This window comes from Stenella coeruleoalba (assembly GCF_951394435.1).
Source record: "Stenella coeruleoalba genome assembly, chromosome: 19".
Taxonomy (NCBI): domain Eukaryota; kingdom Metazoa; phylum Chordata; class Mammalia; order Artiodactyla; family Delphinidae; genus Stenella; species Stenella coeruleoalba.
In genome coordinates, this window is record NC_137165.1 from 9,387,346 (window position 1) to 9,409,030 (window position 21,685).

The following is a 21,685-nucleotide window of genomic DNA, read 5'->3' on the forward strand; positions in this document are numbered from 1 at the left end:
AAAAAAGCCATTTCTTTCTATCTATCCTTCTATCATTCTATACGGTGAAAGAGCTGTCTGGAATTATGTTCACCAATTGCCAACAGTAATTCAGGGGATTGGGAAGATGTTATACTTTTTTCTACTGTGCTTGGATCTTTGCTAACACCCTTTTATAAAAACAAGTCATCTCTTTCAAAACAATTTAAGATCTGGATTAAATACTGCAAAATGATATCTACCACTTATAATCTTAGTGATAAATTAATAGATCTTGGCCATGTTTCTTCTTTTTTTTCATATTTATTTTTATTTCTTTTGGCCGTGCTGGGTCTTAGTTGCAGCACGTGGCATGTGGGATCTTTTAGTTGCAGCATGCGGACTTCTTAGTTGTGGCATGCAGGCTTCTTAGTTGCAGCATGCGAACTCTTAGTTGCACAGCATGCTTGTAGGATCTAGTTCCCTGACCAGGGATTGAACCTGGGCCCGCTACATTGGGAGCACAGAGTCTTACCCACTGGATGACCAGGGAAGTCCCCATGTTACTTTCTAAACTATCCTTTGAAATATTTCAGGGAATTCCCTGGTGGCCTAGTGGTTAGGATTCTGGGCTTTCACTGCCATGGGCCTGGGTTCAATCCTTGGTCAGGGAACCGAGATCCTGCAAGCCACGTGGCCAAAATTAAAAAAAAAAAGGAACTAATGGAACAAAATATGAAATGGCCAACTGAAAATAGCAAATTATCACCAAGTTCTTTAACTTCAGCTTTAAAACATATCCTAGTAACCATAATCTTCTCATTGTTGGTTTGAGGCCAAAACAAAGACTGATTAGAAGTGACCTGAGAAACAGGTAGGAAAAATACCCAAAGAAAACATGCCTCCTGGTGGTGGTGTTAAGGGCAATAATTTTTCTGCTTCTGTACTGTACCTTTCTGTACTTTTCTAAATTACATATTATGATAATCAGTAAAATTGGTTAAAAAAGATGTTATGTCAATATTGCTTTAATGCAGGACAAGGCCTGTATCTATCTGTTCAACCACAAAGCCGGGACAGAGCAAAGCCTGGCACGAAGTAGGCGTTTGTTCCGTGAATGTACTGTCTGTGCTCGTTTTCCTGCCCCTGCCCCTGCCCCGTTAGCAGGGATCAGCTAAAACATGACAAATGGAACAGCAGCCCAGGCAGGGAGTAGGGGCCTGAGTATTCTTGCCTCCTAATAAAGCACTCAACAACCACACTTCTGGTCAAAATTAGTAAACTTTATTTCAAATTCAAAAAGTAACAAACAAAAGGCAGCTTTCACTTTGTTCTTCCGGAGAATCAGATGTGACGACCCAGAGCAGGAACTACCCCCCAAAAATTAAAATATCCTTTACCTCCCGAATCAAGCCATAGGCAAGGAGGATCCTGGATTTGGGGACAGGCCTCGGGTAGGTAGGGCGAGAAGAACACCACTGCAGGTGAGTGGGTTCTGAGACGGCACAAGTGGAGAACAAGACAAAAGCCCCGGCAGAAATGGGACCAGAACCTCAACAGGGAACTTCGTCACAAGGAGCTATGTACAAGGGAGCTGGACCGGGGCCCGCGCCCCTCAGGGGAGGGAGGACTGCACAACACCCTGAAGCCGCTCTTCCCCTAGCCGGCTGCCACTGCGCACTGCGCGCCCTCAGTTCTCCTCATCACTGTCATCGGGACTGATGGCTGGGCTGGTGAGGCTATAGGTGGGGCTGGTGGGCGAGTAGCCGGGGGAGGTGGGCGAGTAGGTCGAGCCTTTGGGGGAAGTGGGCGAGTAGGTGGGGCTGGTGGGTGAGTACTTGGGGGAGGTGGGCGAGTAGGTGGGGCTGGTGGGTGAGTACTTGGGGGAGGTTGGGGTGTAGACCGGAGAGGTTGGTGAGTAAGTAGGAGACGTCGGCGAGTATTTTGGAGTGGTGGGCGAGTAGGTGGGGCTGGTCGGAGAGTACTTGGGGGAGGTGGGCGAATATTTCGGGCTGGTAGGTGAGTACTTGGGAGAGGTCGGGGTGTACTCCGGTGAGCTGGGGCTGTAGGAAGGACTGGTTGGGGTGTACTTCGGTGAAGTCGGGCTGTAGCTGGGCGAGCTGGGGCTGTAGCTGGGTGAGCTCGGGGTGTAGGTGGGAGACTGTGGTGTGTATCGTGGACTCGAAGGGGAGTAGCTTGGTGAGGTCGGGGAGTAGCTGGGTGAGGTCGGAGAGTAGCTTGGAGAGGTTGGGCTGTAGTTGGGGCTCGTTGGTGTGTAGTTGGGACTAGTAGGTGAGTAGCTGGGGGATGTTGGGCTATAGCTGGGTGACGTCGGGGTGTAATTGGGACTGGTTGGAGAATAGTTAGGGCTGGTGGGCGAGTAACTTGGGGAAGTTGGTGAGTAGCTTGGTGACGTCGGCGAATAGCTTGGAGATGTCGGAGAGTAGCTAGGTGAGGTGGGCGAGTAGCTGGGTGAAGTTGGCGAGTAACTGGGAGAGGTGGGCGAATAGCTGGGAGAGGTTGGCGAGTAGCTGGGTGATGTGGGCGAGTAGCTTGGGGAAGTGGGCGAGTAGCTGGGTGAGGTCGGGGAGTAGCTGGGCGAGGTCGGGGAGTAGCTGGGTGAGGTCGGGGAGTAGCTGGGCGAGGTCGGGGAGTAGCTGGGCGAGGTCGGGGAGTAGCTGGGCGACGTGGGGCTGTAGTTGGGGCTGGTTGGAGAATAGGATGGAGACGTAGGGGAGTAGGAGGGTGAAGTGGGGGAGTAAGAGGGACTCTGGGGCGTGTAGCCCCCAGGGGAGCGGGGCTCGTAGGCAGGCGACGTCGGGGAGTAGCTGGGAGACATGGCACCCCCTGTGGGAGGGAAGCAGAAAGGCATTAAGCGATGGAAAGACTCACCCAGAAGGAAGATCAAGGAGGAAATGAACTTGGCCTTGACAGACAAGGACAACTCACCTGGTGAGGGAATATACGGGCTTGAGGGGCCAGGGGAGCCCGGGGAACCCGGCGTGGGAGACCAGGCCGGGGAGTAACCAGGGCTGAAGCCACTGGCATCTGAAGCAGCACTGGGAGAGAAGCCTGCTGCCCCCGGGGTCATCCCGCTCCCTGCGAAATGAGAGAAACGTTAGTTAAAACCAGAGCTGGAGCCCAACACACTCCCAGAGCCCCCAGCATCTCCACATGGGGACCCCTCGTGAGCCCAGCCCACCCGCCCTCTGAACCACGCAGAGGGCTGTCTTCCCGGCTGGCTACTCACCAACACTGGGGGACCAGGCGCCGTAGGCTGGGGTTGCGCCCTGGTTCCAGGGTGTCATGGCTGGAGAAATTCCTCCCATGGGACTGGGGGCCGAGCCGAAGAACATGCCGGTGGCTGCAGAGAGGCGCACAGTGACCCACAACGAACAGCCCCGGGACTGGCCGCCGCGCCCACGTGCAGCCTCCCCACCGCCCCACCTCCTCCTCGTAGCCCCTCGTACTCACGTCCGGCAGCCCCCAAGCCGGGGATGTTGGTGGGGATCTCCATGCCATACTTGCACTTCTCTGCATCGAGCAGGAGGTCAAAACAGCCAGTGCCGGCTGGAGCCAGCTGGCCCAGCATGATGTTCTCAGACACCCCCTTCATGGGGTCGCTCTCTCCATGTGCAGCTGCTTCCATAAGCACATCCACCTAAACCTCGGAAGAGGGGGCGTGCCGTCAGACCCTGCCCCCCTATGTCCCACCACTGTTACAGCCACCCACCCAGCCATGGAACCGCACCGAGGCCCATCACACACAGTGGAGGATGCCCTCTTCCCACAGCAATCCCTCCTCCCTGCTCTCTCTCCTTCCACCCGCTCAGAACTTCTGCCATTACCGTTTCCTCAAAGGAGCACTTCATGAGAGGTCCGGTATCCTGGCGGTTGACTCCGTGTCGGGTGATGGCCATCAAGTGGCCACGACAGGTCATGGTATCACACAGGAGAGCCAAGTGCCGGTAATTGACGTAGGAACCATCGAAGGAGATGACGTGGTACAGCTCCCGCTCCAGGGCCTTCCGCACGGCTTCTATGCCCAGCACCTGGCATGGGGATTGCAGGGGTGTGGGTGGGGGGTCAAGGGTGGGGAAGGGTCAAGACCGAGTAACTGCTCTCCTCCTGCTGCCACCACCACCCAGATCCACAGAGGGACAGTCAGGAGTCAGTGAAGCCCAGACGCAAAAGTGGATTCAGGCATAAAACCACCTGACCAACCCCCCTCTTGAGGGGAGAGCACGGACCCCAACCACTGCCTGAGACCTACGGGGGGGGCCTTGAGCCAGAGGGACCAGGGAAGAAGGCTCTGAGGGGCTCACCGTGAAGATCTCCACGATGTCGTTGGACGTGGTGCGCACAGGGTCCACGTCCTTCTCGCTCAGCACCCGCATGAGGCTCACGCCATCCGTCTCCAGGATCCACTCCTGCAAGGCCTTGAACTCCCCGTCCTCTGTGATGATGATCTTCTTCTTGTTGTCCGTCTGCGGCAAGTGCATGTACACCTGCGGTGGGGGCAGAGCGAGCTCAGGCTGGACGGGTGGGGATGGGGAGGGAGGGAAGAGGGGCTGGATGGGCTGCAGGGACGGAACGGCTGACCTTGCTGATCTGCTCGATGCCCTGCAGGGTCATATCTGTCAGCATGTTGGACTCGATGCAGCGCAGGAAGACGTCGTCATCCATCTTGTCCACCACCTCTTCTTCCTGCAACAAGAGTGAGTCAGCCCTCCTAGGATTCTCAGGTCTGTCCCCGCCCTCACCCCAAACCACAGCCTGACCTGGAGAGCCAGGTGTGGCCCAGACCTGCTCTCTTCAGTTCCAGTGAGGTTACTTTCTATCGTGTTTTTACGATGGTATTTTAAAAAAAAACCCTCAGAAAAGGCAACTGCACTCCACCACCTTAACACGATTCCCACTCTTGTGCGTGCTCCAAGCGCTGTAACAAAGCGCACAGCACCTCTGCTCTCGTCCTGGCACTCACCGAGCATTCGCCCGCCCACTAACGCCTTGACGTGTGATGTCTAATGGATGCGTATCCACACATTCTTATTTACTCTCCCCCAGTTCAATAGTAAGTTCTGAGTTTGTATTATTAAGGTATCCACATCTGCTGAACAATTTTTTAGGAGCCGTGCCCAGGAGTGAAATCACTGGTCAAACATGTTCCTGGGTCTTGTTTCACCCGCTGTCACACCACTTTCCCTAGGACACAGCAATTCCTACTGTCCGACCTGCCCTCACACAGGAGCCGCAGGGAGGAGAGAGCCAAGTGACCGGGCTATGGGGACACCACCAAATCAACACCCTCTGTTTTGGGGCTTTTTTTTTTGGCCGCACCCCGCAGCTTGCTGGATCTTAGTTCCGCGACCAGGGATTGAACCTACACCTTAGGCAGTGAAAGCGCGGAATCCTAACCAGTGGACGGCCAGAGAATTCCCCAACACCGCCTGTTTTATCTATATGGCTGCTGTTCACGTTTCTTACAGATCGTTGCTACCCACCCTCCCCCCATCTCTACTTTAGGTGGTGTGACTGGCACTCAATGCTGCTTTCATTTTAATGTCTTTGGTCAGGAACCAGATATATCGGCTTTTTATGTCTGACGTATAAATTTCTGCTTGGGTCCCGTTTACCTCTTGCATCTTGTTTTCATCACTGTTCATGATGCGGATACGGAGCACCAGCTTCTCTGCATTATCATCGTTAAAGATGCAATTCAAGTCATCACCGAAACCTGGGAAAATGAGAACTGCAGCTGCAGGACTGCTTCTGCTCACGGCTCGTCCGCAGCTCTCCCCATATGGGCTCTCTTTTGGCTTTCCCCTCCTTCCCACAGAGCCTTTCTAGAAAGAGGGAGGGGAAACAATGAGAAGGAAAAAGCAGTGCAGATGGGACCTGGAGAAGGGGTGTCCTGGAGGAGCAGAACCAGTGAGTGGAAGGTGGTGGGTGTGGGCGCCTTGTCTGGGACGAGCACAGGGACAGGACAGGGCGGGCAGGGGCCTAGGCAGGACCCCCAGCCTCACCAGCATTGATCTTCTCGGCAATCTGCTCCATGGTCAGCTTCCGATCAGTCATGTGCTTCCGGTCCAGCTCCACCCGCAAAAGCCAGGGGGAGATTCGGGCCACATCAAAGTCAGGCATCTCATAGTAGACATTCACCCACTCCTGATCCTCTGCCACCACCGTGCTCTGGGGGTTGGGGTCATAGTAGATGGCCGTGTTGGCAGTCACCTTCCTCAGCGTTGTATGTTCCAGGCGGCACAGAATATCCTGGGGAAAAAAAGGGATTCGTGACAGGCATTTGGGTGGCTCCAAAGGCCTCTTCAAAGCCACCTGCAGAGGGACTGCCAAACCCTTTACTTAAGGGAAGGAGTCCCCTCCTCCTCCTGCCAGGAAGCCCGTTACCCTAAGCCGCACCTTGGCTCTCTCAGCATCTCGAGCAGACTGGCCCAGCAGGAAGACAGTAAGTGAGGGGGTCTTTGGCTTCTTGGAAATGTTGATGAGCTCCTTAAGTCGGGGCACACCCAGTGTCACATTCTTGGCGGACACACCAGCATAGTGGAAGGTGTTCAGAGTCATCTGGGTGGCAGGTTCTCCAAGGGACTGTGCAGCCAGAGCTCCCACCATTTCCCCAGGATGGGCCTGGGGAGTAAGAAGAGCTGGCCTCAGAAGAGCAAATCCCTCCCCACTGGTGAGTGAGAGTGAGACATGTCAGGGCTGGGCAGAGGTGTTTAGAAAAGGCAGAGATTTAAACAAATCAGTCTTATTTGATCATCCCCTTCCTCAGACGGCATTTCAATCTACACCCGCCATTCAGCCCCAGATGTGCTGCACACCCAGGAATAGGGACTATGTCATCTAAACCCCACATTTCTAAAAGTGCTGTGTGCTAGAGTCACAGGGCGAATATTCATTTGCTGATAGTCTTCTAAGTGGGAAGCTCCCCAATGCATTTTTTTTTAATAAATTTTTAAAAATTATTTATTTTTGGCTGTGTTGGGTCTTTGTTGCTGCACGTGGGCTTTCTCTAGTTACAGTGAGCGGGGGCAACTCTTCGTTGCGGTGCGCGGGCTTCTCACTGCGGTGGCTTCTCTCGTTGCGGAGCACGGGCTCTAGGTGCGCGGGCTTCAGTAGTTGTGGCGCACGGGCTTAGTTGCTCTGTGCCATGTGGGATCTTCCTGCACCAGAGCTCACACCCGTGACCCCTGCGTTGGCAGCCGGATTCTTAACAACTGAGCCACCAGCGAAGTCCCCCGCAATGCATTATTTTAATTGAGATATAATCACATACCATAAAATTTAATCTTTTTTTTTTTAAAGACTTTTTTTTTGACATGGACCATTTTTAAAGTCTTTTTTGAATTTGTTACAATATTGCTTTTGTTTTACATTTTGGTTTCTGGCCACAAGGCATGTAGGATCTTAGCTCCTGACCAGGGATCGAACCCACACCCCCTGCAGTGAAGTGCGAAGTCTTAACCACTGGACCGCCATGGAAGTCCCCAAAATTTAATCTTTTAATTGGAATCATACAGTATGTAGCCTTTTCAGACTGGCTTCTTTACTTAGTAATACTGTTTAAAGTTGATCACTGTCTTTTTATGGTTTGACAGCTCATTACTTTTTACCACAGCATAATATTCCCTTATCTTGTTCATCCTTCATCAACGGATGAACATTTCGGTTGTTTCCACTGCTTGGCTATTATGAAAAATACTGCTCCGAACATCTGTGTATGGGTTTTTGTGTGGACGTGTGCTTCCAATTCTCTTGGGCATATTCCTAGGAGTGAAATTGCTGGGTCATATGGTAACTCTATGTTTAAACTTTTGAGAAACGGCCAGACTGTTCTCCAAAGCAGTTGCAACATTCCCAGCAGCAGTGTATGAGAGCTCCAATTTCTCTACGTCCTCGCCAACACTTGTTTTTTTCTAGTCACCCTAGGGAGCATGAAGTGGTATCTCATCGTGGTTTTGAACTACATTCCCCTGACGGCTACTGATACTGAGCATCTTTTCATGTGTTTGCCTCTTCAAGGTTCACTTTTTGTCTCTGCAACATGGGACTAACAGCCCCTCCCCCCTACTAGGGTCTTCTTAGGACTGCTAAGGAATAAAGGTATAAAGCCTCCAACACAGGACTTGGTTCACAGCAGTGTCTCAATGAATGAGATCTATTATTATGCAGTTATGGGCAGAGGTGGGCTGTTCTCAGAGCCCAGAGAAATCAATAGATCAGAGCAGAGGACCAAGGCTGGGGTGAGGAGTACAACACTCACAATGGCTTGGTTGAACTTGGACTCGATCTCTCCGAGCAGCCAGTCGAAGGCCTCTCCGCTGAGCCGAAACTCCTCGGCCATGCGGCGGGAGCACAGCGTGGACCGCAGGTGGATGTTGAAGAGCAGGGTGGCGTTCTCCTGGGCCTGCCGGCTCAGCGGGTCGTCCCCATTCACAATCACCAGCTTCTTGCTCAGCTCCTTGACACCTAAGGGCCAAACGAGGGATGAAGAGGTTGTAGACCAGGACGCTGCTAGCAGAGCCTGCCTGGCCTGGTGGTCCTGAAGCAGGTACTCACCCTCTACCACCTTGATGGGGTGCAGGTCAGAGGGAAGGCGAGGGTTGATGTGGAAGATCTTCTGAGCGTTCCAGATCATGCGCAGCAGGTTACAGGGGAGGACAACCTGAGGCAGGAGGGACGGAGGCAGGACCCCAAGTCAGGGCCAGCCATGCAGGGCCAGCACTTCTCCAGCCCAGCCCTTCCCACCCACACACACCTTGCTGTCACCAGTTGGGAAGATGACCCTGAGCACCTCCCTGTCCTCACGCATCCGCTCAAATTCTCGCTCCAGCTCGTTCTGAATGTGTGCATTGCTCAGCACGTCCTTCACCACATCCTCCTGCAGGGTGCGCCGCAGGGCCCTCTCATTGGTATAATCAAAGCGGAACCTGCAGGTGACAGGGGTGGAGTCAAGGGGCAGGAGGGCCCTGATCAAGGAACAGTGTGAGGCTCCTGAGGTCTGCAGCCCACAGGAACAGGGCTGTGAATAATCCTGGGTGGGGAAACAAAAGATCCAGACCCAAGGATGTGCAATGGCACCTGAGCTTACGCTCACCCCTCTGTACAAAGTGGGGGCGGGTCTCAAATCTGGTCTCCATCCGTCCTCTCCCATCTTGCAGCTGCTGCCAGATGGGTGGGGAAGGGGCGGTATAAGGTCCACTGCAGGACACGGTCCAGGTGATCTCACTGTGCGGGGGGAGGAGAACCCCTACCACTCTGGCCCTGAGCCCAGGGGCAAGAACCACCCGCCTGCCGCCTTCTCACTTCTTCTCGAAAGCCTTGTTGGAAGGCTTGAGGGTAGCCAGGTTCTGGAACTCAACGCTCTCGCCCGCCAGGCCGTCTTCACCATAGCGCAGCTGTACCACCTGATTGATGGAGTTTCGCACGGTGGCGTCATACTTCACCATCACCGACTCCATGGATTTGATCAGCCGCCGCTGGATGTATCCTGAGGGGCAGGGAATCAACTGAGGGACCCAGAGCAAGAAGAGGAGCCTCCCTGTCTCAGGACAAGACCTGCTGGCCACTCTGGTCCTCAGGAGAGCCAGCTAGTAGCCTCTCATCCCCAAGGCCTCTCAATGAAAGCCATGCCCATCACCAGACGGACCCAGGGTCCAGTAGAGACCCCTAGGAAACACCGTCCATGTGACAGGTCAGGAGCAGAGACCCTGAGGCTCTAGCCCTGCATCATGGAATGCTGCATGGCAACCAGAACAAGACTATTTGCCTAACTCTTGATCTTTAGTCTCTATTCTTTCCACAAAGGGCAAAATTACTTCTCTGGGGATAGAAGACTTTAGCCTGAGAACCCCACTCAAACTCCCCAGGGGCTTCTCTGCCTGCGGTCCTCTCTGGGACCAGCCCGTGGAAGGGCCCTGGATCCAAAGTCCTCACCAGTCTCAGCAGTCTTGACAGCTGTGTCGATGAGCCCCTCACGACCCCCCATGGCATGGAAGAAGAACTCGGTGGGCGTGAGGCCGGCCAGGTAGGAGTTCTCCACGAAGCCACGGCTCTCAGGCCCATAGTCATCTTTGATGAAGTGAGGCAGAGTCCGGTGCTTGAACCCAAACGGGATCCGCTTGCCCTCCACGTTCTGCTGCCCGACGACAGCAATGACCTGGGGAACAGAAAAGGTGTGGTGCATCCAACTCCCTCTGCCTTGAGAATACGTGTTCCCCATACTTTTCCCCCAACCCCCCCAGCAGCACACCCCTTCCCTCCTCCTCCCCACCTTCAGTGTGGCCCCAGTTCTGGAAAGACAAGGCTCCCCACCTGGGAGATGTTGATCTTGGAACCTTTAGCCCCGGACACCACCATTGACTTAAAGTTGTTGTATTCAGACAGGGATTTCTGGGCAGAGGAGCCAGTCTTGTCTCGGGCATCGTTGAGAATGCGGTTCACCTGGTTCTCAAAGGTCTGCCGCAAAGTGTTCCCCGGGGTGGGCTCCAGCTCGTTGTTATGCGCCTTCTCAATGACCTGGGTGCACAGGAGCAGGCTGCGTTCTCAGGGAGACGTCAGTGTCTTCTGGTCCCCGTCTCTCCAATCCCAATGTCCCCTTCACTCAGTTCAAAGCCACTGAGAGCCTCTTATTCAGTCTTTGCCCAGCCTTCCCTCTCACCTCTATTACATCCTGCTTGGCCTTCTTAATAGTGTTCTGAATGTCTTGGTAAGTCTTAGAATCAGCAATGGAGTCCCCAATGCCAATGGTATGACCTAGAAATAAAGAGAAGCATCAGCAACACCTTCTTTGGACTCCCAAGAAACATGGGATGGAATCACAGCCAAGAGAGTAGATAGAGGGACACCAAATCCAAGGGGGGGAAGAGAAAGGGATGGAAGAAGAGCAGTAAGAAGTGAGATGGACACAGGATTTACAGAGGATGTGGTAGAGCCCCTAGGCTTACCCTCAATGAGGAGCCAGTTGTTAATGACAGTCTGAATGTTGGAGTAGAAAAGGCGGGTGATGTCATGACCCATCTCTAGGTAAGAGATGTGGACCAGGGAGCCAGCTGATGTGCCCAAAGACTTCTTACACAGGATGCCCATGATCAGCTCCCCGTTCTCCACCACCACCTGCAGAGAGCACCATTCACAGCCCCTGCTGTGGCTTCCATGTCCAAAGCCCTTCCCCACACAACCAGAAGCCAGGCCCTACCTTGGTGTCCCCAGGAGAGATGTGCTTGTAAGGACCACTATCCTCATCATCGGGATGGGTGCTGTGGGTGCGGATACAGTTGATGTGGCCGGGTATGATGAGGGAGAAGATCTGCTTCCCTGTCCACAGGGGCCGGGGCTTCAGGATGGCTGGCTGTGGGACCTTGCCGTCCCACGTGGACAGGAACATCAGGAGGTTCATCACCTCCCCCTGGAGAAAAAGAGCAAGAAAGACAAGAAGTCAGAACTGGAGGTCTCACCTCTTGGGAATGTCAGGGGAGGCCTCATTGCCCCAAGGGGAAAGCCAGACTTTGAAGGCAAAGGGATGGCAAGAAAAGTGTTTTCCAAACTTTTACTAAAAACTTAACTGTGATAGTGAGACTTTGGGATTGCTTTTTCTTTTAACAGTAAGTACAAATTACTTTTAATAATTAGGAAACAAAGAGAAAGTAAAAAAGAAATAAACAGAACTTCAACAAAGTCTTATTTTTCTTCGCCTTTACTTTCCAGGTGATACCTAAAATTACATGACATTTTGAGGAATTAAATGGGGAGCTAAAGCCATACACCGTTTTTGGCCTCGATCTTTGCTCACTCCCTTTCCTTCTGCTGTCTCACATACAGTCAGTGCAGAGGAAGTCAGGGCATAAGTCACTGCTCCTCCCCCCATCCTTGCTGTGCTGGGCCCCTGCCCACCCAGGCCAGGTTTCCCCCAGCCAGGGACCACACACCCGCTCCAGGAAAACGTCCCTCTTGGTGAATTTGCGCACTGCGGTCAGCGTGTCCTGCACAATGCCCATAACCGGGCGATTGCTCTGGGGGGTGACAATCATGCGTGGCACCATGGCGAGCTCCTGGATCTCAGCCCGTGTCTCCAGGGACTGTGGCAGGTGCAAGTTCATCTCATCCCCATCAAAATCGGCATTGTATGGAGTTGTCACACTGTAGTCAAAGAGGAAAGTGAGTTGGAAAGATGCCGCAGTGAGACCCAGGGAGCAGCCCAGCCCCGCCCAGCCCCAGCCGACGGACTGACCTAAGATTCAAGCGAAAAGTAGACCAGGGCAGGATGCGAACCCGATGTCCCATCATGGACATTTTGTGCAAAGTTGGCTGCCGGTTGAAGATAACAATGTCCCCATCGCACATGTGCCGTTCCACCTAAGGAGGTGAGGTGTGGGAAAAACCTCAGTGAAGGAGGTATGCTAAGAATGAAGTGATAGGAGACCTAAGATGCTTTGAAACAGACGACACTGTGGTGTTATTTCACTTGAAACGCTTATCAACCACCAGCTTTGGGCCAGGCCCTGGGCTAGATTCCAGGCTATCAGAGAAAACGAAGACGTAGTCCCCAAACCTCAGGGAACTCAGCTGGGAAAGACCGTGAGAGACTCTGAGCGTGAAGCCTTCTGCTCTGTTCCCCCCGGATCTCTTTCTGCCCTGTGTCCCTCTTGCTGCCCGTGGGTTTACGTGACCCCCACCTTGAATGCCAGGGGCTGGCAGCTACAGGCTTGCCTAGGACAGCAGGAGTCTCTTAAGCTTGGATTCTAATGAACAGGACAGCCTCAGACGGCCCACTCCAGCTGGCCCCCAGTCCAAAAAGCTTCCTGCTCAGGTAAGAGAGGCCCTGGCCTATTACACATGCCTTATAGCCAGTCTGCAGGTGAAGGTCACTGGGTTTGGGGTGGAAACGCAGGTCAATGCGATCACCGTTGTCCCGGATGATGTACTTGGCCCCTGGGTACTGGCTGTTCCCCCTGCGCACTAGTTCCTGAAGTCTAGGAAGGAAAGGGATGCAATGAACAAAATGCTTCCCAAAAATCCCTTGTTGCCACCCTCACCCCAAAGCCCCAAGTGACCCAAACTTCTAAACTTCGACACTTGGGACTTCCCTGGTGGTACAGTGGTTAAGAATCCGCCTGCCAATGCAGGGGACATGGGTTTGATCCCTGGTCTGGGAAGATCCCACATGCCGTGAAGCAATTAGGCCCGTGCGCCACAACTACTGAGCCCGTGTGCCCTAGAGCCCGTGTGCCACAACTACTGAAGCCCACGTGTTCTAGGGCCCGCATACTGCAACTACTGAGCCTGCATGCTGCAACTAGAGAAAGCCCGCACACCCAGAGCCCGTGCTCCCGCAACAAGAGGAGCCACCGCAATGAGAAGCCCGCGCGCCGCAATGAAGAGAAGCCCCCGCTCGTCGCAACTAGAGAAAGCCTGCATGCAGCAACGAAGACCCAACACAGCCAAAAATAAAGTTAAAAAAACATAATGATGATAATAACAATAAAGTTCAACACTCTCTCCTTCTTGCTCCGAGCCCATTCCCCCCACCCTCCCCGACCCCTCCATGCAGGGCTTCTGAACTGAGCACACCTGTCAATGTTGAAGGGGGTGACGATCTCCGCAAAGGTCATATTGGCGGCAATGGAGCGAGGCACGCCAACCTGGTCAATGGAGAGGTTGGGGTCGGGGGTGATGACAGTGCGGGCCGAGAAGTCCACCCGCTTGCCCATCAGGTTCCCACGCACACGGCCTTCCTTGCCCTTCAACCGCTGCTTCAGGGACTTGAGGGGACGCCCAGACTTCTGCATGGCCTGTGAGGAAACGCAGGGTGGGGGGCACCCCCGCAGTCAGCACCGGCCCCCAGCCGGGCGCCCTCCCCTTTCCTCCAGGCGTAGGGCACAGGGAGCCTGTCCACTCACACGAGGCAAGCCAGGCAGCTCGTTGTCCACCATGGTGGCCACGTGGAACTGGAGGAGCTTCACGTCCTCAGCGATGACATGCGCGGCCGCGCCGTTCTGCTCGTTGCGCCGAAGCTGATTGTTGATCTTCACGATGTCGGCCAGTTTGTGTGTCAGGTCATCCTGAGGCAGGAAGTCAGAAGCATCACAATCCAGCCAACCCTGAGCGCTCAGTCTGCATGTGCCAGCACGCGGTGCCTCTCACCCTCCCTTCACACCACCCTGGGAAGCAGCTCTGGGCTCTCGGTTCACAGATCCACAAGCACCTTTGTGAGCTCTAACCTCCTTAAGGGGCTCACATAGCCAGCAAGCGGCAGGGTACCTTCAGGCCCAGGTGACCTGTCCGTCACCCTCGCATGCCTTCGTCCCCGCCACCGGCCTCCCTCCGTGCGGACACCTGGCCTAGCTGAGCGGCAGGGCCCTGCAGGCGCTGACCTGGTTGCGGGCAGAGCCCTGCATCACAACAGCAGGCCGCACGGAGAGCGGGGGCACGGGCAGCACAGTGACAATCATCCACTCGGGCCGGGCGTAGCGAGGCTCCATGCCCAGGACGAAGCACTCCTCATCTGAGATGCGTTTGAAGATCTCGTGCACCCGCTCAGGACTCAGCAGGATCTTCTTCTCCTGAGAGTCCTCGTTGACGTGCTTCCACTCTGCGTACAGCTCCAGGCCGGAGCGCCGGATCCGGGGCTGGTACCGCCCACAGCCGCCGTGGCCCTTCCAAGGAGACAGAGGGGCCATCAGAGCGCAGAGGCCGGGCCTTCTCCCCCAACACCTGGCCGGGCCGCCCCTCCCGCTCTTCTGTGACCTTCGGGCTCCTGCTGCTTCCACTGCCTCCCCATCTTCTTCCCTCCGGGCCTCTGGGACCAGCCCTCACCCCCTCCCAAGAGTCTGGGCAGCCCCGGCTACCTTTTCTTTGGTCAAATCCTCATCGCCCTCAGGCTGCTCCACACCGAACTTGTTGTCCATCTCCTCCCCGCCCTCGCAGATGTTTTTGCCCTTGCAGAGGTCATAGACGTGTGTGAGCCGTTTCTTGGGCTGCCCCTTGGACTTAGCCAAAATGTCCTTGATCTTTGGGTTGTTCTGTGGACAGAGCAGAGAGGGGTCAGTTGGGGCTGCTCCCCTGCCCACCCCCCAGCAACCCCTTCCCCAGGCCAGAGCCCATCTCCCACTCACAGAGTCCACAAGCAATTTGGAGCAGAAGAAGCAGACGCAGCGCAAAACTTTCATTGTCTTGACCAGGAAGCCGACATGGAACACAGGTTTGGCCAGCTCAATGTGGCCAAAGTGGCCAGGACACTCTGTCATGTTTCCTGTGGGAACACACATACAACACTTTCCTCCCAGCACTCACCTCAGAGACCAGGTTTGCAGGTGTCCACCCCCAGTCCTGGCTTTCTGTAAGGACAAGCCTCTCCCTCCCTCTAGGGTCCTGTGCCGGCCCCCAGCGCTCACCTGCACAGGTTTGGCAGCGGCCAGTCCTCTCAATCACCCCCTGCCTCGGATCCATCAGCCCCCCAAGCTTGGGGCGGCCTCCCTCGGTGGTCTCTGGGTATTTGATGCCGCCCTCTGTCACAGACATTCGTTTCTGCAGCAAAGAAAGGCTAAATAGAATTCCTAGTTTCCAGACTTCGTGGCTGAGGAGCTCTGTACTAAGGCCTTTAAAAACCCCAAACTACTTACAGAAGAACTAAGCAGGTTTAGCCTGAAGCGAGGGAAATGGGGGTCAGCGTGTGTGATATCTGACTGTGGAAATGCCAAAGTCAAGTATCGCAAGTCAAAAGCTCGTTCCAGTCACTGTCTGAGCGGGAGGGGGCGTTCAGACTAGTGTGTGGTCAACTCTGGGCTCCGTACACGTCACCTACCTCTAGGACTTGAACCCTGGATATCCTACTGGGTTGAATTCTAGGTCACTGTCATCTACAGAATTTAACAGCAAAAGAAATAAAAGTTGTTTCAAGAGGGAAAAATTCAATGCCTTGTTTCTTTCCCAAAGCTGAAATCAAGGCCAGAACCTCCCTGTAAGGCACCCTCATCATGACAGCCCAAGTGCTCTGCCCAAGACATGCTCCTAAAGTTAGGCACTCTTTGCCCCCATCCTTGTCACCTCCTCCTTCTCAAGGGCCTGGGTCAACCTGAACCCTTCCATGTTCAGATATTTTAGGACAGAACAGGAGAGGGGGGCGCTAGAGCAGAGGTTGTTGAAAATTATCTGGAGCAGAAGTGAACCCTGGAGCCTCAAGAGATGGAGGCAGAGCCAAGGGCCGGAATCCTGGGCAAGGTGGAGCCAGGACTCAGTGGGACCAATTCAGTGGAGGAAAGGGAGGGAAGGACGGGCTCAGAAGTAGGTACAACTTGGAGAAGAGATTTCTGCTCTGAGCTAAAGGCTGTTCAAGGAAAGCTTTGGCATCTTTTCACACACTGAAAACCAAGAACTTTAAAATTAGTTAAGCTTTGGTCCGCTAAACTTCCAGAGAGAAGACCTTAGAAGAATTTAATAAAAGCTTCTATCTGAGTGTCAACTTCATGCCAGGTACCAAACGTACCTGTTCCTCTTACCCTAACCACTAACCGTCTAGGAGTGAATTCCTGTCTCTTAGACGTGAGAAACCTGAGGCTGTGTAAAGTGACTGCCCAAGGCCTCAATCTCAAGGAGCCTGCAGACGTCAACCCCCCCGCCCCCGCTGCGATCCCAAACACATGCTCACCCCATTCTACTACACTGCAGCAGAAACAATTACTTCAACTCCAGGATTTGAAGCAGCACTATTTACAATAGCCAGGACGTGGAAGCAACCTAAATGCCCATTGACAGATGAATGGATAAAGGAGATGTGGTACATATATACAACAGAATACCACTCAGCCACAAAATAGAGCGAAATAATGCCATTTGCAGCAACATGGATGAACCTAGGGATTATGATACTAAGTGAAGTCAAAGACAAGTATCATATGACATCACTTACATGTGGAATCTAAAACATGATACAAATGAACTTATTTACAAAACAGAAACAGACTCACAGACAGAGAAAACAAACTTACGGCTCCAAAGGGGAAGGGGTGCCTTGGTCTGCTCCTTAAACACTGCCACTCCCCAAGGTTTTAGCGCATCCACACTTCTCATCACACCCAAATGCTATGCCATGATTCTCACTATTTACTCACAACAAATCTCTACCCTCCAGGCCTCACCTTTCTTCTGGACTTCGGATTAACATACTAAACCACCTACTGAACCCCCTGTAGATATCCCCCTGATAAATCAAATCCAACATGTCTAAAAACAAACTCCCTTCTCCACAAAAATCTCTCCTTTTCCTTTAGTCCCCATCTAAGGTAGTGGAACTCAAGTCAGAAACCAACACTTACCCTTCCTTACCCACAGTCATAAAGCAGTGGAACAAGCATGGCCTGGAGTCAGAGACCTCTAATTTGCAATTCAAGTTCTATCACTTATCATCTATATAACCATTAAGGATTTAATTAACCTGCTGAAACCCAAGATGGAATAGGTGTTCAATATATGACAGCTGTTATTATCCAATCATTCACCAAATACAGGTTATTTTTTGCGGTACGCGGGCCTGTCGTGGCCTCTCCCGTTGCAGAGCACAGGCTCCAGACGCGCAGGCTCAGCGGCCATGGCTCACGGGCCCAGCCACTCCGCGGCATGTGGGATCCTCCTGGACCGGGGCACGAGCCCGCGTCCCCTGCATCGGCAGGCGGACTCCCAACCACTGCACCACCAGGGAAGCCCATGTACAGGTTATTTTACCTCCTGAACAAACAGTTCTTAAATCTTGCCCCTTTTCTCCATCCCTACGCCCACTGCCCTAGCTCAGGCCTGTCCTTTGTAGTATGTATCCAAGCGTTCCGTGGGTCACCAGCCCTTCTCTCCTACCCAGCCATACTATGATCAGGGTGCTCTTTCTAATTTGGAAATCTAATCTTCATACCCTCTTGTTCTCAGAATGATATCCAAATTCAGCAGGATGGCTTACAAAGAGTTTTATGACGTTTCCACCTTCCTTTCTTCCTCCACATCAGTAGCTGACTCCCCAGCAGCCCCCCTATTACCCAGCATATGTGCTCCACTACTTGGGGTCTTTGTATCTCTGCTTGGGATGCCCTCCCCACAAGACAAACTGCTATCTGAAGACTCAGCTCAGGCACTGCTTCTTCCAAGAAGCCTTTCCACAGCCTCACGAGCCAGACTGGTGAGCCCCACTCTGTGCTTCCATAATCCCTCCATCACTGCAAATCTCATAATGCAATGAAATGACCCACTGGGGTTTGTCTTCCCCATAGATTATAAGCATCTCTCAGGCAGGTAGCATTCCCCTATCACCCTGGACCCGATGGCTCTCAATAATTGTTTGTTAAACTGAACTAAACTGCCTTAGGACCCTCCACTGCAGGGAAGTGCCCTCGAAGACCTCGATAAAAAGAAAAAAAAAGAACTTGAAAAGAGATAGAAGGTTGTTCCCTTACAGTCAAACCAATAATCATCTCATAATGGATCTAATTAGTCACTGCTGGGTAGAAACCAAAATGGTCTACAGGTGCAAGGCTAAGAGGTTCCGAACTTCCACCACGCTCATCAAGATGACCTGATGAAATCTCAAGGAGACAGGCCTGTGGTGACTAAATTCACAAAGCTGGAACCCCATCAGCTGCATCGTGTCTGATGAGAAGCACAAAGAGGGGGTTTGCTCACCTTGAATGAAACACACAAGAGCAGGCGCAGACCTGAATCTGGCAGCCAGAAGAGTCACTAGAGAGGCCTAAGGAGAACAACACTCAAAGCATTTCACTCCCCTCTGCTCCAAGTCCATGCTCACCAAGCCAGCCACCTTCTAAGGACTCCCTCTGCTTCTGGGCACTGAGACTGGACCAGGGGCTGTCCTGGAATGTTCTGGACTAACCCTCTACCATAAGTTATACTTTGAATTATACACAAACTACTTTAGCCCCCAATCCTTCATCCAAACACTGGTTCTCACTGCCCACGTGATAACAGGTTAGACACCCAAGGTCCCCCGTCCTCAATATTTATGCTCCAGCCACAAGAGATTCCTCAAAATTCCTTTTCTTCCCCTGCCCGCCTTTCCAGCAAACTTCTATTCATTTTTAAGACCCAGTTCAAATGTCACCTCTTTATAAGTATTCTCTAACTCTTCTTGGCCTTATCCACACCCCAGCACCACTCTTATCTCTTGCTTTACACTGATTTTTGCCCAGTATTTAGCAACTGCTAAAAACCCAGCTTCACAAAGATATGACGTCATCAAAAGGGCTCTGGCGCCACCTAATGCTGAAAGGGAACTGCCCAACCTAGTAGTTCCCAGGGCATCAGGCAAACGCAGCTGTGCTTCCGTGCTTCTCTTAAAAATTTAAAATCTCTCACTGGGCCCCTGTGAGTTTGCTGCGGTGCCTCAGCAGTTTGGGCACAGGGGATCAGGGGGTTTAACCTACTGGGAAGGTCTTGTTCTATTGTAATAAACCCTGAGTTATTCAATAGAATCCTTACTAATAAATAATTAGGTGATTTATAATTTCACACAATGTTGAAATAAAAATCCTTCCACATGTATCTTTATGTACCTGTACAATTATTTCCTTCACTCATTTAATTCAAGCAACTTTTAGTACATGCCTCTTATGTGCCAGGCACTATTTGAGATGCTGGAGAAAGAAGTGAATACAAAGTCACTCGTGAAATTTACATTCTACTGAGGAAACAAGAAAGAGAAAAACTAATCCTTTCAGGTACTGACCAGCTATGAAGTAAAATCAAGACTTGGGTTAGAGAAGGTTAAGGGTTTCTGCCCCTGGTATCAGCCCCCAAAAGCCTTCTGCATTTTTCAAGTGTTTTACAGTTTTGTTTTTTAGATTTCAACCTCAACCCCATCTGGAATTTATTCGGTGTGGTCTGAGTTCGGGAGGTTCTAACTCCTGACACAACTTTCCTACAGCTGAGCCTCCTCCTCTAGCAAACTTGTCTCCATCCACAAACAGAGCCATTCAATTCCATTCTCTCCAGCCCACTGGCTTCCTCCAGTTTGCTCCACAAAGGCGTCCAAAGGGCCAACAGCTCTCCCTCCTCCCTCATCTTTCCTGCTTCCATTCTCAGTTCTCCTCCCCAGTCAGTTCTTCACAGGACCATCAAAGCAGTAATTTTTTTAAAATGTAAAACTTGATATCACTCTCCTGCTTATAATTCTCCAATGACTTCCTACTGAAAATAGAATGAAATCCAGATTCCTTACCATGATTTATAATGTCCCACCTGGACTGCCCCACCTCATGCTTCTCCAAGAATGGTTTAATACTCTCTTTCTCACCCACTACACCCCAGCCACCCTGGCCACCTTTCAGCCCCCGAGGCACACCAAGTTATTCCCTCGTTCAGGCACTTTGCACTTGCTCTTTCCTCTGCCTGAAAAGCTACTGACCTAGAATCTATGGTCTAGGAGACTGGCTGCTTCTCATCATTCGAGTAATGTCACCTCCTCAAACAGGCCTTCCCATACCCTGACACCACCCCATCTAAAGCAGCCTCACCTCGGTCACTCTCCATCGCATTACACCATTTCACTTTCTGCAAGGCACTTGCCCTTAACTGAATTATCTTGTTCATTCATTTATTCGTGTTTATTGTCTGTCTCCCCTGACCCTTCCCAAAGAAAGTGCTCTAGAAGGCAGGGTCTTTGTCTTTTTCAGCTCTGCATCCCCGCCGTCTGTCACGTCTATCACGTAGCAGGTGCTCAGTTAATAACTGTAGAGGGGAGGGAAAAAAATCTGGGGCTCGGCTTCTCACCCAAAAGATTGGTGTGGTATCTCTTAACGTCGGTATCTGCGGTGTGGAGCCAATCAACCTTCTCGCCCTCCTTCTCACCCTCCAGCCCCTCCTGCGGCCCGGCCCCCAGCTCGGACACAGAGCTAAGCTTGCTGACCCCCTAGGAAAATTTAATTCTCGTTGGCCGCGAGGCTGGACTCTGCACTGCCTTGGCGCCGCTGACCCATCCTCCCCGCCTGTCCTTTGGGCAGGGAAAAGCGCCAAGTTTCCACGGCGGCCGTCAAGCCCCGCCCGCCAGGCGGGCGGGAGGAGGAGTGAGAGGGCAGAGCCGCTTACCAGTTCATCCGGACTGAGGACTCCGAACTGCACTCTCTTGATGGTGCGCAGCGGGCATGCGCTGTCCCCGGAGGGGGGGCCACCCCCATGCATCGCGGAGGCAGGCGCGCTGCGCAGGCGCAAACCTCACTACAAAAAGCCTGCGCCGCCTGCACCTAGGCGCTCAGACCCTGTCGGGGCGGCCGCCGGGAAGGACCTCCCCGAGTTGGGAGGAAAAAGCCGGAGGAGGAAAAGGTGGGGGAGGAAAGGAGGCGGGGAAACGAAAAGGGGCGAAAGGAGCTCTCCTCCGCCTTTCCGGAGATTTTTCGTCTCCCAAAAAGAAAATAAAAAGAGGAAGGGAAAGGAAAAGGTTCTGGGGGAGGAAGAAGAAAAAGGGTAACGAATAAATAAGTAACCGGGCTCCTGAACGGCAGAGGTTACGGCAGTTTGTCTCTCCCCCTTCCGGGAGCCGCCTTCTTCTCCAACCGTCCTGGCCGCGCTCTCGGCGCTTCTGAGGAGCGAGCTGGCCGGATGACGCCCTTTATAGATTCGCCCTGGCATTCCCCCGCCCCTTCCTTTCCCGCCCTCCCTTGCGCTACGGGGTCGACTGCGCCGGCGTGCACGGGGCGCGCGCTCGCGTCGTTGTTCCTCC

The 21,685-nt window shown here is 52.9% G+C and overlaps 1 protein-coding gene across 2 annotated transcripts; it reads right to left on the bottom strand.

Moving 5' to 3' along the window:
* Window positions 1-1,227: 1,227 nt before the first annotated feature.
* On the bottom strand, window positions 1,228-21,531 carry POLR2A (RNA polymerase II subunit A). 2 transcript variants are annotated; one of them, XM_079906031.1, is made up of 29 exons: window positions 21,055-21,531; window positions 15,369-15,501; window positions 15,090-15,226; window positions 14,823-14,996; window positions 14,349-14,630; window positions 13,875-14,036; window positions 13,546-13,766; window positions 12,815-12,947; window positions 12,206-12,330; window positions 11,904-12,114; window positions 11,174-11,383; window positions 10,923-11,091; window positions 10,637-10,731; window positions 10,291-10,494; window positions 9,913-10,135; window positions 9,283-9,466; window positions 8,735-8,906; window positions 8,536-8,641; window positions 8,240-8,445; window positions 6,379-6,603; window positions 5,985-6,231; window positions 5,595-5,695; window positions 4,561-4,665; window positions 4,284-4,466; window positions 3,807-4,010; window positions 3,433-3,619; window positions 3,209-3,322; window positions 2,908-3,057; window positions 1,228-2,805 (listed from the first exon to the last, which is right to left on the bottom strand). In XM_079906031.1, exons 1-29 carry the CDS (start codon window positions 21,145-21,147, stop codon window positions 1,649-1,651), a joined length of 5,913 nt encoding a protein of 1,970 aa, XP_079762157.1. In that variant the 5' UTR covers window positions 21,148-21,531; the 3' UTR covers window positions 1,228-1,648. The 2 variants fall into 2 exon arrangements, with proteins under 2 accessions (XP_079762157.1, XP_079762158.1); XM_079906032.1 differs by lacking the exon at window positions 21,055-21,531 and adding an exon at window positions 20,484-20,695.
* Window positions 21,532-21,685: the final 154 nt, after the last annotated feature.

Bases quoted from the DNA above. Each gene is read 5' to 3' on its own strand.
- POLR2A (XM_079906031.1), bottom strand. From the start codon at position 21,147: ATGCATGGGGGTGGCCCCCCCTCCGGGGACAGCGCATGCCCGCTGCGC. The intron at 9,467-9,912 runs GTGAGGACTTTG...CCTGCCCCTCAG, and splicing joins TGTCAAGACTGCTGAGACTG to GATACATCCAGCGGCGGCTG. The intron at 4,011-4,283 runs GTGAGCCCCTCA...TCCCCATGCCAG, and splicing joins ACATCGTGGAGATCTTCACG to GTGCTGGGCATAGAAGCCGT.